This window comes from Lytechinus pictus, chromosome 7, assembly GCF_037042905.1.
Source record: "Lytechinus pictus isolate F3 Inbred chromosome 7, Lp3.0, whole genome shotgun sequence".
Lineage (NCBI taxonomy): Eukaryota > Metazoa > Echinodermata > Echinoidea > Temnopleuroida > Toxopneustidae > Lytechinus > Lytechinus pictus.
The window spans coordinates 15,055,706-15,070,154 of record NC_087251.1 but is presented as its reverse complement, the minus strand read 5'-3'; the positions used below and the strand labels follow the sequence as shown (position 1 = coordinate 15,070,154).

General features: G+C 33.6%; 1 protein-coding gene across 3 annotated transcripts; it reads right to left on the bottom strand.

Annotated features, from left to right (window-relative positions):
- Positions 1–262: 262 nt before the first annotated feature.
- LOC129265473 (ficolin-2-like) lies at positions 263–9,595 on the bottom strand. Of its 3 annotated transcripts, XR_010293990.1 has the most exons (8): positions 9,436–9,595; positions 8,984–9,035; positions 6,834–7,010; positions 5,745–5,849; positions 4,898–5,040; positions 4,030–4,294; positions 1,927–2,950; positions 263–583 (listed from the first exon to the last, which is right to left on the bottom strand). XR_010293990.1 is itself a non-coding variant. In XM_064101415.1 (7 exons), exons 1-7 carry the CDS (start codon positions 9,436–9,438, stop codon positions 2,730–2,732), a joined length of 966 nt encoding a protein of 321 aa, XP_063957485.1. In that variant the 5' UTR covers positions 9,439–9,521; the 3' UTR covers positions 267–2,729. The 3 variants fall into 3 exon arrangements, 2 of the variants coding, with proteins under 2 accessions (XP_063957486.1, XP_063957485.1); XM_064101415.1 differs by having other exon boundaries at positions 267–2,950; positions 9,436–9,521; XM_064101416.1 differs by lacking the exon at positions 6,834–7,010 and having other exon boundaries at positions 263–2,950; positions 9,436–9,521.
- Between the last annotated feature and the right edge of the window lie 4,854 nt (positions 9,596–14,449).

Below are 14,449 nucleotides of genomic sequence, written 5' to 3'. Positions count from 1 at the left end.
CTAGCATCGTGTAATCTTTATTCCTCTCGACACCATTATTTTAGTAAGGGCCATGACCATCCTCCCACCAGGCCCGCTCTGCCTCCTTTACCACCGTTTTTCTCTCATCACCCTCGTACAGGCCTAGCATCCTACTACTTACATACAATAAACCTCTCCTACATTTTGCTCTCTGTCTTACCATACCACAATGACAACCCATGCTCCTATACTATACCACACCTCCCCAACAAACTACTTATTGGTCAATGGATGGGAGCTTGATTAATTTAGGCGGAACCGGTTAATGCAACTTACTGAACATTAACAAAAAGTTCACGATTTATTCAAACATCAACAAGTGATATGAAGGTAAAGTTATTCTAGAGCCATATAGGTATATTTACATATTACAGTTATATAATATTAGATAGGTATATGGTATATACAGTGCGTTCATGAGTAGCAGGAGAACTGTCAAAGAGAAAATGAAGAAAGAATAACAATAATATATTCGAAAAGTGAAAAGGAAATCAATATACAATTCTAGCTTATATTGTTACATTTCAATTTACTTGTTGATTTTTGTTTTATCAGACTTTTACTTGTTTTCGGCGCATTTTGGGCTGTTTCAAGCCAACTCGCAACAGTTTAGACACTGATAGCTTAAAAACGAGCACATGGACCCCATGTTTTTAATATTTTAACGTCATCAAAATATATTCCTCTGTAAATCTAGAGAGTATGATGAAAATGACATGGATTATTAATGTTTGGGAGCAGGACTAAGGAACCATTCATATTTTAGACATTTTGGACGGTATTATCAGACTTACTTGTTTTCGGCGCATTTTGGGCTGTTTCAAGCCAACTCGCAACAGTTTACACACTGATAGCTTAAAAACGAGCAGATGGACCCCATGTTTTTAATAATTTAACGTCATCAGAATATATTCTTCTGAAAATCTAGAGAGTATGATGAAAATGGCATTGATTTTTAATGTTTGGGAGCAAAACTACTGAACTATTCGCTTTTAGACGATACTAGACTTTTGCACGTTTTCGGCGCATTTTAGGTGGATTTCAAAATATTCAAGCCAACTCGCAGCATTTTGGACACTGATAGTTTAAAAACAAGCACATGGACCCCATATTTTTAATATTTTAATGCTTTTAGAATATATTACTCTACAAATCTAGAGAGTATGATGAAAATGACATGGATTTTGAATGTTTGGGAGCGAAATATGGAACCATTTGCATTTTAGAGGGTATTAAGAGACTTTTGCATGTTTTCGGTGCTTTTTAGGCGATTTTCAAGCCAACTCGCATCACTTTGGACACTCATAGTTTGAAAACGAGCAGATGGACCCCATATTTTTAAGATTTTAATGTCTTTAGAATAAATTATTCTACAAATATGGAGAGTATGATGAAAATGACATGGATTTTGAATGTTTTGGGGCAAAACTACGGAATCATTCGCATTTTAGACGGCATTATTAGACTTTTGCACGTTTTGGACGCATTTTGGGCGATTTTCATGCCAACTCGCCTCATTTTGGACACTCACAGTTAAAAAACGAGCACATGGACCTCATATTTTTAACTTCGCTACACCTTTGATATGCATTCCTCTACAGTTTAGCCGAATTTGATAAAAATGACATGGATTTTGAAAAAAGTGCAGCTTACAAAATACTTTTTAATTTTTGAGTAGATTCACGTCTTTGAAGATTTGTTTTTTTTCCGAGTTTTTGCATCATCCTTGCCAAATGAGGGCGCTGTTGACTCCAAATAGGTATAGTTTTACCAATTAAAAGACCTTCTCTTACTTTGGTATACACTTTGTTATATATCTTGAGAATTTGATGAAGTTTGATGCGGTATTCACTGAGTAAAGATGATTTAAACTCATTTGGTGAATTCGTGAGGTCTAAGAGAGGCATAATTCTCTTGATTGCGCAAGATTGCATATCATTCAAATACGGTGACTTTGAAGACCCGTAGAAAAAAAATAAGCACATGAACCTATGTTATTTTTTGCATTTTCATAATGCATAGATACCAAAGTAACTCTCTGCAAAATTTGGTGAAAATGACATGGACTTCATTTTAACTGTGGAACGTCCTTAAATGACTAATAAGAAATGATTTGGGTTACTTTGTCATAAAGCTCACATTTAGATATAGAGCTATATAGATAATTATGTTCATCAGAGAAGTGTATTATATGATTTTGAACGCAAAATGATCATAGGCTTTATCTTTAACTCTTAAACATCAATATTTTCAATTAGGGTCAAGTTGAACTAGGAGTTTGCAGTTACCAACTCTTTTTAAAAAGAAAATGGTAAGATTTAGTATCGGTACGGTTGTTAAACTGAAAAATAGAAGACCAGATACATTAACAGGATATTTTATACTTGATGAGATAATTCATCTTGCAGCTCCAAAAAGCTAAATTCGAAGGTAATATTATTATCCTCGTTGCCGTAAAAAATAAAAGTCTACAAGTATAAAATCAAATATCCCTTCCTGAAATACCCTTTGATATGTTTGACGTTGCACCACCTGCTTGGAGTTGCATATTGAAAACCGGACTTTTTACAGCGTTTAATCAGAACCTTGTTTTTTTTTTAATCGCCAAACCACTAAGACAATAAAAGTATTAGAGAGTATCTGAACATCAACTAATATTGTATATCCATAGATGTTGAATACAGTTTTTTGTGTCAATCAATGGTTAATCACTCCGAGTCCATTTTTTTTATTTCCATGATAGAGCCCTTCATATATTTCGAATTCCAAGCCATCCCTGTGCCACTTGCAAATGACCAAAGACCGTTGAGGTTGGCGTGGTGACAGTTATGATACCACCATCCTCCTTTATACGCCGTGGCGCAGCCATTTCCAGTATCACGATCATAGGTGTAGAATGCTGAGTTGACATGATAGAACAATGCATCACCTATACAAAGATAACAAAACAATATAAACATGGCCGTACAAAACTAGAACAATAATACGAGTGCGAAGCGCGAGCTGATTTTTTTAAAATGAATATCATTCACTTTGAAGACTCTTGGTGGCTTTCGGGGTCATTTCCCTTTATATGATCCTTTAAATTTTAATTCTCATTTCTTTACTATGATTTCCACTTATATTGCATCATAAAATGGGATTAAGAATACTAGCCAAAATGAAATGGCAGACAGTAAAAAGGGTTGTAAAATAAATAATGGGACACACTGCGGCATGCGCTTGGTTGCTGAGAGGGGTTATCTTAATATAGGCAAAATAATAAAACATACATATGAATATATTGTTCTATTTTTCCTGGATTTTTTTTCCTTATCCATTCATCTGTTTCTAACAAAACCTGAAAGGAATGCTTTTATTAAATAACAATACACATAAAAACAATTCCGATAAAAAAAATGATGGTCATCATGGTCATACAACCATGGCCATCATGTACTCTTCATTATCATGACGATCATGCTTTGTACATAATTAATTATATTATTTGGGGATAATAACATCCGCCCCACCTGAAATATTGAAGGGGACATATTCCCTATCCCTCAATGATTGATACCCATAATCAAAATCATCATCATTATCATCATTATCATCATCATATATTTTATACATCATTTGTATATATAAAATTTATTTCTCGTTTGTCATATTTTGAGGAGCCCACAATATACAAGCTATGGTTTTTAGTGGGATCCTCCATTTTCACAAATTATAAATCACAAATCCTTTACCCATGATTATTTTGTATGTAACTTTCTTATAACATGTCTTTTTCAAGTTGATTTAATAATTTGTATATTTTTTTATGATGTTGACTTGTTATGATTGTATTTATTTGATTTATATTTTGCTGAAAATGAAATAAATTAAATGAAATGAAATCATCATCATCACCACCATCATCATACAACAGGTATACTATAACCATAGAATATTATTATATTACAGAAGACTAATATTTTGCTATTTGAGTTGGGATAATTACATCACAGTTTTTGTATTCACCTGCAGATCCTCCAGTAAAAGTGAGAGCACCGAGGCGATACAGCTCAATCTCACTTCCAACACGAAAATTGTCATATTTGGCATCCCAATGATTGCCTTGCAAATCCACCATCTCTAATCGAAGTCTGTATGTTGCCTGGTATGTGATGCGATGAATGATATCATTACCCAGCCAGAACTCGTTCTCTATATCACCAAAGCCATTCTTGTAGGAAGCCCAATCTTTATAGAAATCCACACTTCCATCCTGCCGACGTTGAATGACCTAGAATGAATAAATATTATTTCGAATAAATTACTAAATTATAAAGAAAGACAAATAAATAATTGATAATAGCAGGACCGGCGTTGCGTGTGGCGTAATAGAATATGCTAATAATAGAGAAAGTGCCCACATTCTCCTGAAAAGATATTATTTATAATTGAGAGTGTGTGTTTGTGTGTGTGTGTGTGTGTGGAAAGGGGAGCCCCACTTCCATCCCAAAACATTGCCAGAAAGTGCACGATTTTACGTTTTCATGATTTTAGAGGGGGAGGGATTACAGGGGAAAGTGATAGAAGAGATTAAAAAGAGGAAAAGAATCCCCCTCCCCTATTTTCAATCAGAAAAATTGGGTTTTTGCAGGGGATCATAAGGATGGGAAATTATTAAACTAAAAGGGTATATACCTTGAGCCTGTAAATTCAAACTACTTCTGATTCGAATCACAAATAAAAAATAAAGATACTTGCAATTTAAAGATCGATTCAAAATTTTCAAAACTCTCTTAAAGATTCCAGAAAATAAGCATTATTGAAGTAATACGTATTTTTTTCTTCAAATTATTGTTTATTGCATTAATTTATATGAAAATTCAAGGTTTCTCACCACCCATCCATCACCTCCATCCAAGTTGCAATAAACATCAATACGTTCTTCATCTTCTGTGTGAGAACCCAAGCAAATAGTGAATATTCCACTCGTCCTTTCACCTGCATCGTAATGGTCAGAGCAGTCTTTCGGAAGCTCGTCTGAATTTTGAAGGTATAAAAGATTGTATCAGTTATTTTATTAATGTGTAAATATGTTCAACTGATAATATTGAAATCATTGACATCTATAACGAAAATACATTTAAAATAGTGTAGAATTATTCATTTAATTTAGTTTTTATTTTATTTTCCCACTTCCAACAAAATTCACATGCATACCTCATAAATAAATTCGTACTCTGCGAAATAGACAATAAATAGTTTGAGTTTTAGTTCAAATTCATTACTAACATAAGTAGTTTTTATGTTTATACAATGCATTGTATGCCTGTAATCATGAAACAGAATACATAGAGTTTGATTGTACGAATAACAAAAATACACACACAGAGGACGAATCCAAGACTGTGTACAAAATGTATCTACAAAGTTAAGTTCAGATAAGCTTAAACATTGTTTATAGGAAACGGAAGGTATAGCAAAAATGCTTGTTGAAACTGATTCCTAAACACAACGACAGAAATATGAACATATTAGACTAATAAGACTTGGAAGATAAAACTCATGTTTTGATACCAATATGATATTACTGTTCAAATTTCGATAACCGTTGTTGGAAAGTGTAAATAGGCTATCAGCCCCTTCCCGGAAATACTTTTAGATTCTTTAGATTATTATCAGTAATTATCACTATGAGTTCCAGTTGTATTGAGCGATTACTATTGGCCTTATTGGGTAATTACCTTTGCATGCATTTCCAGTAGTACAGGGTGGACATACGTGACATTCATATCCATCATATGTTTCCACACAGGACTCTCCTTGCAGACAAGGATTAGACAAACAATCTATGTGAAAAATTATAAATAAATCGTGTTAAATGAAACTAATATTACCTACGATTAATCTCTGTTTCATTTTATCAGTCAAGACAACGTCTTCGTGATATTTTCTTCATGACCATAAGCACGGTCATATGCATGATCTTTATTGGGGAGGGGGCAACTCTTCCTCTTGCTGGGTATTTCTAAGATCAGCAAGCGTTAGTCTCAGCATGTGGTGGGGATTTTTATGCTGAAATTTCCTTGAGGAATAAAAAATATCCTGCCTAACTGGTCTCTGACTTTCTGTATCAGGAATGTATCAATACATCGTCAAAAAGCTAATAAAGATAATTGCTGCATGAAAGTATTATTCAAAATGTGTGACCAGTGACCAATTATCAGCATTTTTTTTTATTTTGAAAGTGAAAGTTTTAAATGCATAGTCACAAGTACTGGTCACTGACTGTATAGGTGCGAAGTCATGCGGTGAGATACCCTACTTTAAATGTGTTTTGTTTTTCTCCTTGGATTGGACAATCCATTTGCTTGGCAATCAGTCACAATTGGCTATTTTGCCACACACGATATACATAAATGTTACGAAGCTTTTCTTCATTTCTGAATTGATAGATTTTAATCCATGAAACCCTTTTCCCTTTTGGCTGCTATTACTCAAGCATTTATTTTGCTTATATAGTTTTGTCTTATCCTTAAATTTTATTCATGTCTAAATTTTATTATGACACTGTTATAAATTTGTCACATTGCAATGTACTTTAATGTCATACTACGATTATGTTTATGCATTGTTAATTCATTTTGACTTTACAATAAATGCAGAAACTCCTGCAAAAAATCTAAATCATAAGGTAAGCTATGTAAGACTTAATGGGGGAGAGGAAGGTACATAACACGTGAAGTGAATACCTTAAAGCTCTCCAGTAAGGCAATTTTAATTTAAGCAATTTATAATGTAGCGTTCCATCACGGGAGAGGGGGGTAAGGTACCTGGTATTGAGCAAATCAAATTCGTATCAATTCCTCTCAACTCGGGACGACCTGCCAATTGATGATCGGAGGGTAATCTCTTCGGAACCATTTTGATGACTTCATCAAAATCTGGTACATGCGTTTGAGGACAAGACATGGCCATCTCGGGGCAAACGACATCATTATCCGCCAGTACTGAATTAAATGTAATGTGATTTAAATCTTAAGAACTGGTATTTTTTTACAATGAATGAAGGAGACAACGATGAAACATATATCATTTGTGCTGTGACTTTACAAGTATTATGTTGATAAAACATTGAATCTGTTCAGAAATGAAAGGGTATTTTTTGTTCTTTACTTTGTTTGTGTGAAAGCAGTTCACAATATTTTCTTCCCTCATGCAAGTTCTTGGTATATATTTATTCTAGGCTTATAGTTTAAATTAGTTTTTGATTAAAATTTGTAAGAATAGACCCATTACTGAAATTATGATGTATAATTAATTATTACTCTTATTGACATTATTATATTTATCTATATTTCTTTAATCATCATCAATTATTTACCATCATTATCAATTTGATGTAGTTGTTATTCATTATTGTTTGGCCTGTTTGAAGAAAATATCTATTCTGAAAACTAGAATATGATGCAAAATTTCACTTCCAGTTGATGAGACTTCAGTTTCAGTATGAATCATAAATGGAAACACTCTACATTTCATGGATGTAGCTAAATCTAATTCAGTTGTGGTTATTTTCCAGTCGAAAACAATGGATTCGTATGTAAATATATAACATTAGTTGCAAGCTTAGAGATTCAAACTAAAAGCTTGAATATTGAATATCAACTAATTCGTTTGTTTGTTTGCTTTTATTTCTGCATTCAAATAACACAATATCAATGTTACATAATTTTATGTAACGTACACAATAATTCATGAAACAAACAATATAGTCACAATACATAACGAATATACAAAATAATGATGTGAGTATAATCTTAACTTATTAATGATAATACTACTAATAATACTTAATGAACGCAAGAGACCGCCATTTGATACTAAAGTAAATACTTCATGTACTTAGAATCAAAACTACATGTAAATTCAAAGTTTGAATGAACTATACGTGCGGTCGATTTGGATTTATTTTAAATCTGTTACTTTTTTGTATTTAGTGATTTTTATTTTTCAATAACGTAAAATTGTTTTACATGGACAAAATGACATAGCAATATCAATAATAACTCTTCAACAAAATATCAGACACAATGACAACTCATAACATACTTGACGATAACTATCTTATTGAAGCGCTTAAGTGATATTTCATGTTATTTTCTTAATTAACCCCTTCTGTATTATCTCAAAATCACTCTTATAAAGTATATCATAATACATCGACCATTTATTAACTCAGGTATTACGTTGAACTCCATATCACATGACCTTAAAATAATAATAATAAAAATAATAAGTGTAAACTATATGTGTAATCACACCATACTAATACTTGTTTTCATATTCCTTCTATTTTCGAGTGTTAATCAGTCGAGACAGATTTTTTTCTCCAAAATACATACAAACAGATAATTATAGGAATAGAAGCCATCAATAATAATTTTATTACCTCCCATCACCTCGAGCCGAGCCCACCCCATCCACCTTACACGTCCCCTCTATCCAACTCCCTGGCAAAACAAGGTGCATCATATTACCCCCAAGAAGTTATTCAATACAATAACCTATTTTGTTGCGCAAATATCACAAATATTTGTACAGTATCATTTGAATTTAAATTAAAGAAAATCATCTAAATTCAAACTCGTATTTATTTATCTTCCACAAAACATATTACGAAATCCTAACATAGTTTATATTTAATAGCATGACTGAAAATTAACAAATAAATAAGGTAGGAAAACATACATTATAATTTTGCTTTATTTTAACGACAATAATTTGTTATACACGTCTTAAGGGTGTATACTCTTATCCATAATCCACGTAGTAACATATCACTACGTTCCATCATTTTTTTTTTTTTCAAGTTTTTGTCAAATACATGCACACACCTTAAAATGTTTCTTAGGACTTAAAGACAGTACATACATAAAAAATATGATATTAGAGATTAACTACAAAGAAAACAAATGCTTACCTCCATTCAATACATAACTCATGATGAGAACCAACAACAAGCTGTAATGTGCCTGAAAAAAATGACAGAAAGAGGAAAATAAGGCGGCTTTCAACTTCTTATTACTAATCAGTGAAAGCTTTTAATTAAAAAAAAACGATGAAATAGATTTATTTGAAATCATCAAAAATTTTGAAAAAAAAGACATTTATCTTAACTTTATTTTAGGGAGGGGCACTTTACGAAGGATATATCTTAGAAAGAGAATCATCGTACATCATTATGCAATGAATAGTGATCTTTGACGATATTTCAACATAAGCGATAATCAATTTTTGTCCAGATAGTTATTTATTGAACAGTTGAACTCAATTCAACAACAACAACAACAAGAACAAATTGAATAAAAAACACAAAAATTCACAATCTCAAAATACTATGCTTCTACCAGTTAAGGAAATGTCCAGGCCTACCATGTTCGATCTTGTCTGTCGATTAATTTAGATGATGATTAGATCGCGCTATAGGCTTACCCAATTATCCAAAATGTATGAAAGTGTTTATCGTCGATTCGGTACATTGAGTAAAGCCATGATGCACATGCGCCCTTTTAATTAAGTTTTTAAGGCGAATGACGAGGGAGGTGCTCTCTACAAAGTCATGTATAGACAAAGGGAGGCTATATTATTATCAACTTTTATCCTTGACCTATTTGAATAATCTTTCAAGGACCACAATGCCATTATTCTCCTTTCTTGTCAATTTATTTCTACACATCCATTTTATATTCACATCAATGCCACAACCCTGCAGTTTTGTTCCATCATGATAGAGGGAATGCGTTATTCCAGTTTGGTACAAATATATTGCTGATAATAGCAGTATAGCGGTATGGTACATGTAAGCCAACTGTCAGAACTATGAATGGTTTTTATTTCAGTCAACATACATCATCATTAATACAATTGAAAAGTTACCATGGTGCAAACAAATAGTAATGTAAATAACATGAGTAGAGCAGGGACATAAAGCGAAGCCATTACGACTGCAATGGGGGAGCATCAAAGGCGGATCCAATATTTTCCAAAGGGGGGGGGGGTGAACATTTTCCCGACGAAAATTTGACAAGCAAAAAAAAAGAAAAGAAGGTTTTCACCTAGATTTGAAGATAATTTCGTCCGTGGAAAATATGACAAGCAACCCCCCCAAAAAACAAAAAAGGTCCTCACTTTCAAGGGGGGGGGGGGTATATTTACCTTAAAAATTTTGATTATGGGCCGGCTGTGCCCCCCCCCCCCCAGATCCGCCACTGGTGAGAATAATGGACAGTCATAAACTTCATAAAACCCCTTGAAATAGACTTAATATTAACCTAATGTAAGCAAAATAAAATATTCATCACAGATCTCTAACACTTGTTTTTATATATAAAAGGGGTCTCAAGGGGACCCCACACATGGTTAAAACGATACATGAATTATCAGGAATAATGATAAACAGTATGATTGTATCCGTCAAGACATGTGACTGCATTTGCTGTTCAGAATTTAAAATTACATTTCATTTTTTGACTTGCATCGACCCCATATCTGGAGAATTGTTTTTCGTGAATGTTCCTCTCTGTCTACAGTGTTTTCCCCTCTTTTCACCCCCTCTCCATACATATATTTTTATTTTTATTTGGCAAAGAAAATGCAAAACATATGGTTAAATAATAAAAGAACATTTTAGTTGGGGAGATTAAGTAATAGATAATATAAACATACCGGTTTACAGAACGTCAATCATTATATTGTCTATGTTTCCGTGTAAGTGTATTTAGCACGGAAGTGACAGTGTTGGGTATAAATGCAATTTGTTATTATATGAAAGATATCGGTAAACACGGGGGAAGCATTTTGTAATGATATTTAAACATAAAAATAGCTACTAGTATTGTAATTATATGTCATATTCTCATATGTTTTTAAACGATGAAAAAGAGGATCAGGGTATGATAGATATGCTGATATTATTTACAGATTCTAAAAGCTTTCTTTTGAAATAAAAATAGATGGTCGAGTTTGGTTTTACCACAGTTTCCCCAGATAAGGTTGCAACAATTGTTATATGGTAGAACCAATGCATTGTATATCATAAACAGGGAATGCTCTAACAGAAAATATTTTGAGATATTGGTCACATGCTGGTTCCATGATAAATGTTTGTCTATTGTAACGCCAAGGAATTTTACATGTTCTCTTTTATCAGTAGGTATATTATCAATTGAAATGTTTCGTGGAAAATTTTCATTCCTATAAGTAGTTTGAAAATGAATAAAATGAGTTTTGCTTCTGTTTAAAGATAAATTGTTACATTTAAACCACGAGGAAACATTTTTTTAAATTCCAAATTCATTATATTAATTAATTCATCTATATATATTTGTGTGAGATAACAAAATTCTCGTATCATCAGCATGTAAAATAAATGAAAGAATTGAGGAAAACAGTAAAGGTCCTAGAATAAAACCCTGTGGTACTCCACAATTAATAGAAGACAAAGGAGATTAAGCATCATCAATATAATGAAATGTTGTCGATTTTATATATAGCTTTAAATCCAAGACCAAGCAACTCCCAGTATTCCGTAATTATCTGATTTATGGAGTAAAATGTTATTGTCAATAGTGTCGAAGGCCTTACTTTGGTCCATGATTAAAGCGATTATATGATTGCTTTTGGAAAGAGAGTTTACAACATTATCAAGAAGTTTACCTATTGCATAATCAGTAGCGATATTTTTTCTAACGCCAAATTGCGCTGACGTAAGAATTTTATGTACTGATAAAAAAGAATCCAATCGTTTATACACAATTTTCCAATATATTTGATAAACGTGGTAAAAGTGATATGGGACTATAATTAGTAACTTAAGTAACTTTATATATGTATATATATATGTGTGTGTGAGTGTGAGGGTGTGTGTGTGTACAATTAAATAGTGCGAGTGCAAAGCACGAGCTAAAATTTTCGGACATTTTTGGACATGTATTTTGTCCTGAAAATTGAACATTTTGAGCAATGTTTGCGAGCCTGAACAAGATGCGTATGTAACAATTTTTTTGGATATAACCTACGTTCTGGTCTGATCGAAAAGGGACTTGCTATAAGAACTATTTGCAGTTATCCATTAAGACGATACATATTTCAACAATTAAATGATGCGAGCGCAAAGCGCGAGCTGAAAATTTTTGACACAAAAAAAAACTGGACATTCTAAGCACTTTTTTAATCATGAACAGGATAGGTATTACTATTGAAGCGAGCGGAAACAAAATTGAGATTTCAGACCTATAAACGGGACACTCTATTCATGTTTGGTAAATCAGGAAAAGGATGGGTAATTGGGTATTTTCCTACATTAATAATGTGAGCGCGAATCACGAGCAGAAAATTTTTGATATTCTGATCCGAAACTTAAAAACGTTTTGAATAAGTCTATTGTTATGGGGGTGATATGAAATTTATTTTTTATCTGTTATTTTCTCTGTGTTTTCATGGCTTTGCTGTATGCCCTTGATTTATACCTTATTCATAACAATTCATTGGTTACACCATGGTAAATTTTAATCAATATTGTATGTTGATTGCATTAAATTGCTAATAGTTGTGAAGGTTGGATGTACTATACGGCCGAAAAGGGGGCAATGTATATACTGGCATAACGTTTTCTCTCTAAAGAGATGTGCAAGGGTGTGGCATTGATGAGGTTACATACTTATAAATTGGCAAGAAAGGGGGGGGGGTGCGTATCACCTTAAATCATGCAAATGAAAGTAAAAACAAATATTTTCTTTGTCAGTTTTATTTTGTACAACTGGCTTTATGCGATAAGCATATAGGTAAAAAATGAACGAAAGAGATTAGTTCTGCAAAGGACAATGTGTCAGACACTGGCGCTTGAACACGGAGCTATTGGCAAGGTAATTATCTACATTTGCCACTCTCCATCCCAGTGTAGTAGTAAATGGGTACACGGTAGAAACAAATTCCTCGAATGCTTGAGCGTGGCCCGAATTCACAAAGGTGGATTCTGCAAAATCCACGGATGAATCCACGGATTCTAAAATCCGTGGATTCTGCAGAGTCCACCTTTGTGAATTCGGGCCCATAACCATGCAATTAAGAGCCGGGGTAATAATATTATCATCTTTTTAAGCAGTGCCCGCTGGGAGAACAATTTTCAAAACTCAAAGTTGAAGTGGCTACCCTTAGAAATATGAGGATATTATCATTACTGTTGTTTTTGTCCCTGAAAATCATTCATAATGAATTATAATAACCTGCGTTATTCATACCATGGAGTTCATACCTTGCTTTTCCATCGACTGTATAGCCTTCAAAAACATTCAAGGGCGCATGGGTACGGCACTATTATTATGCCTGTAATCCTTAACAAAATTAAAATCAACGATACGCACTGTTTGTGAGCTAATCATTACTTCTAATTAAGTCGACGAGATCTAAGCATCTATTAAAATGGTAGGTCCACAAGGGCATTTACTTAATTGGCAAAGGCAAATATAGCATTTTGAAATTGAGAATTTTTGTGTGTCAGTTTCTTTTTTGTTGTTGTTGATTTGAGATTATTATTTTTGGGTCTAATTTTTTTCTAACTTACTGTACTGACAGAAAAGATCAAATTGTCTTCTATCGACAGGTTAAAGCATTGTCAAAAATCACAATTGATTGTGTTTGTAAAAGATTCTCTCTATACAGGGGATGGAAAATCCCGGACCCCCCCCCCCCCAATAAAAAAAAAGCCGTCTAGATAAATTTCGATTTCCCCAAACAAGGAATGTGTTCAAATAAATCTGTTTCATCATTTTTTTTGGAGGGGAATATAAACTTTTCACCATCGGGAATGGGAAATTAGAGCCGCCACATTTTCACCTATCTTTTACATTGTTTGCAGGCACAGTACGGCTTGACGTCTGTTCTCATCATGAGCTACATTTTGAATGGAGGTAAGCGCTTTTAAGCATTTTTGTCTCACCTGCATAGCAGAGTGAGACTATAGGCGCCGCTTTTCCGACGGCGGCGGCGGCGGCGGCGGCGGCGGCGGCGGCGACGGCGGCGGCGGCGGCGGCGTCAACACCAAATCTTAACCTGAGGTTAAGTTTTTGAAATGACAGCATAACTTAGAAAGTATATGGACCTAGTTCATGAAACTTGGCCATAAGGTTAATCAAGTATTACTGAACATCCTGCCTGAGTTTCATGTCACATGACCATGGTCAATGGTCATTTAGGGTCAATGAACTTAGACCATGTTGGGGGAATCAACATCAAAATCTTAACCTAAGGTTAAGTTTTTGAAATGTCATCATAACTTAGAAAATATATGGACCTAGTTCATGAAACTTATACATAAGGTTAATCAAGTATCACTGAACATCCTGCATGAGTTTCACGTCACATGACCAAGGTCAATGGTCATTTAGGG

Bases quoted from the DNA above. Each gene is read 5' to 3' on its own strand.
- LOC129265473 (XM_064101415.1), bottom strand. The intron at 7,011-8,983 runs GTAAGCATTTGT...CATTTAATTCAG, and splicing joins GAGTTATGTATTGAATGGAG to TACTGGCGGATAATGATGTC. The intron at 2,951-4,029 runs GTGAATACAAAA...ATCTTTGTATAG, and splicing joins TTTTACTGGAGGATCTGCAG to GTGATGCATTGTTCTATCAT.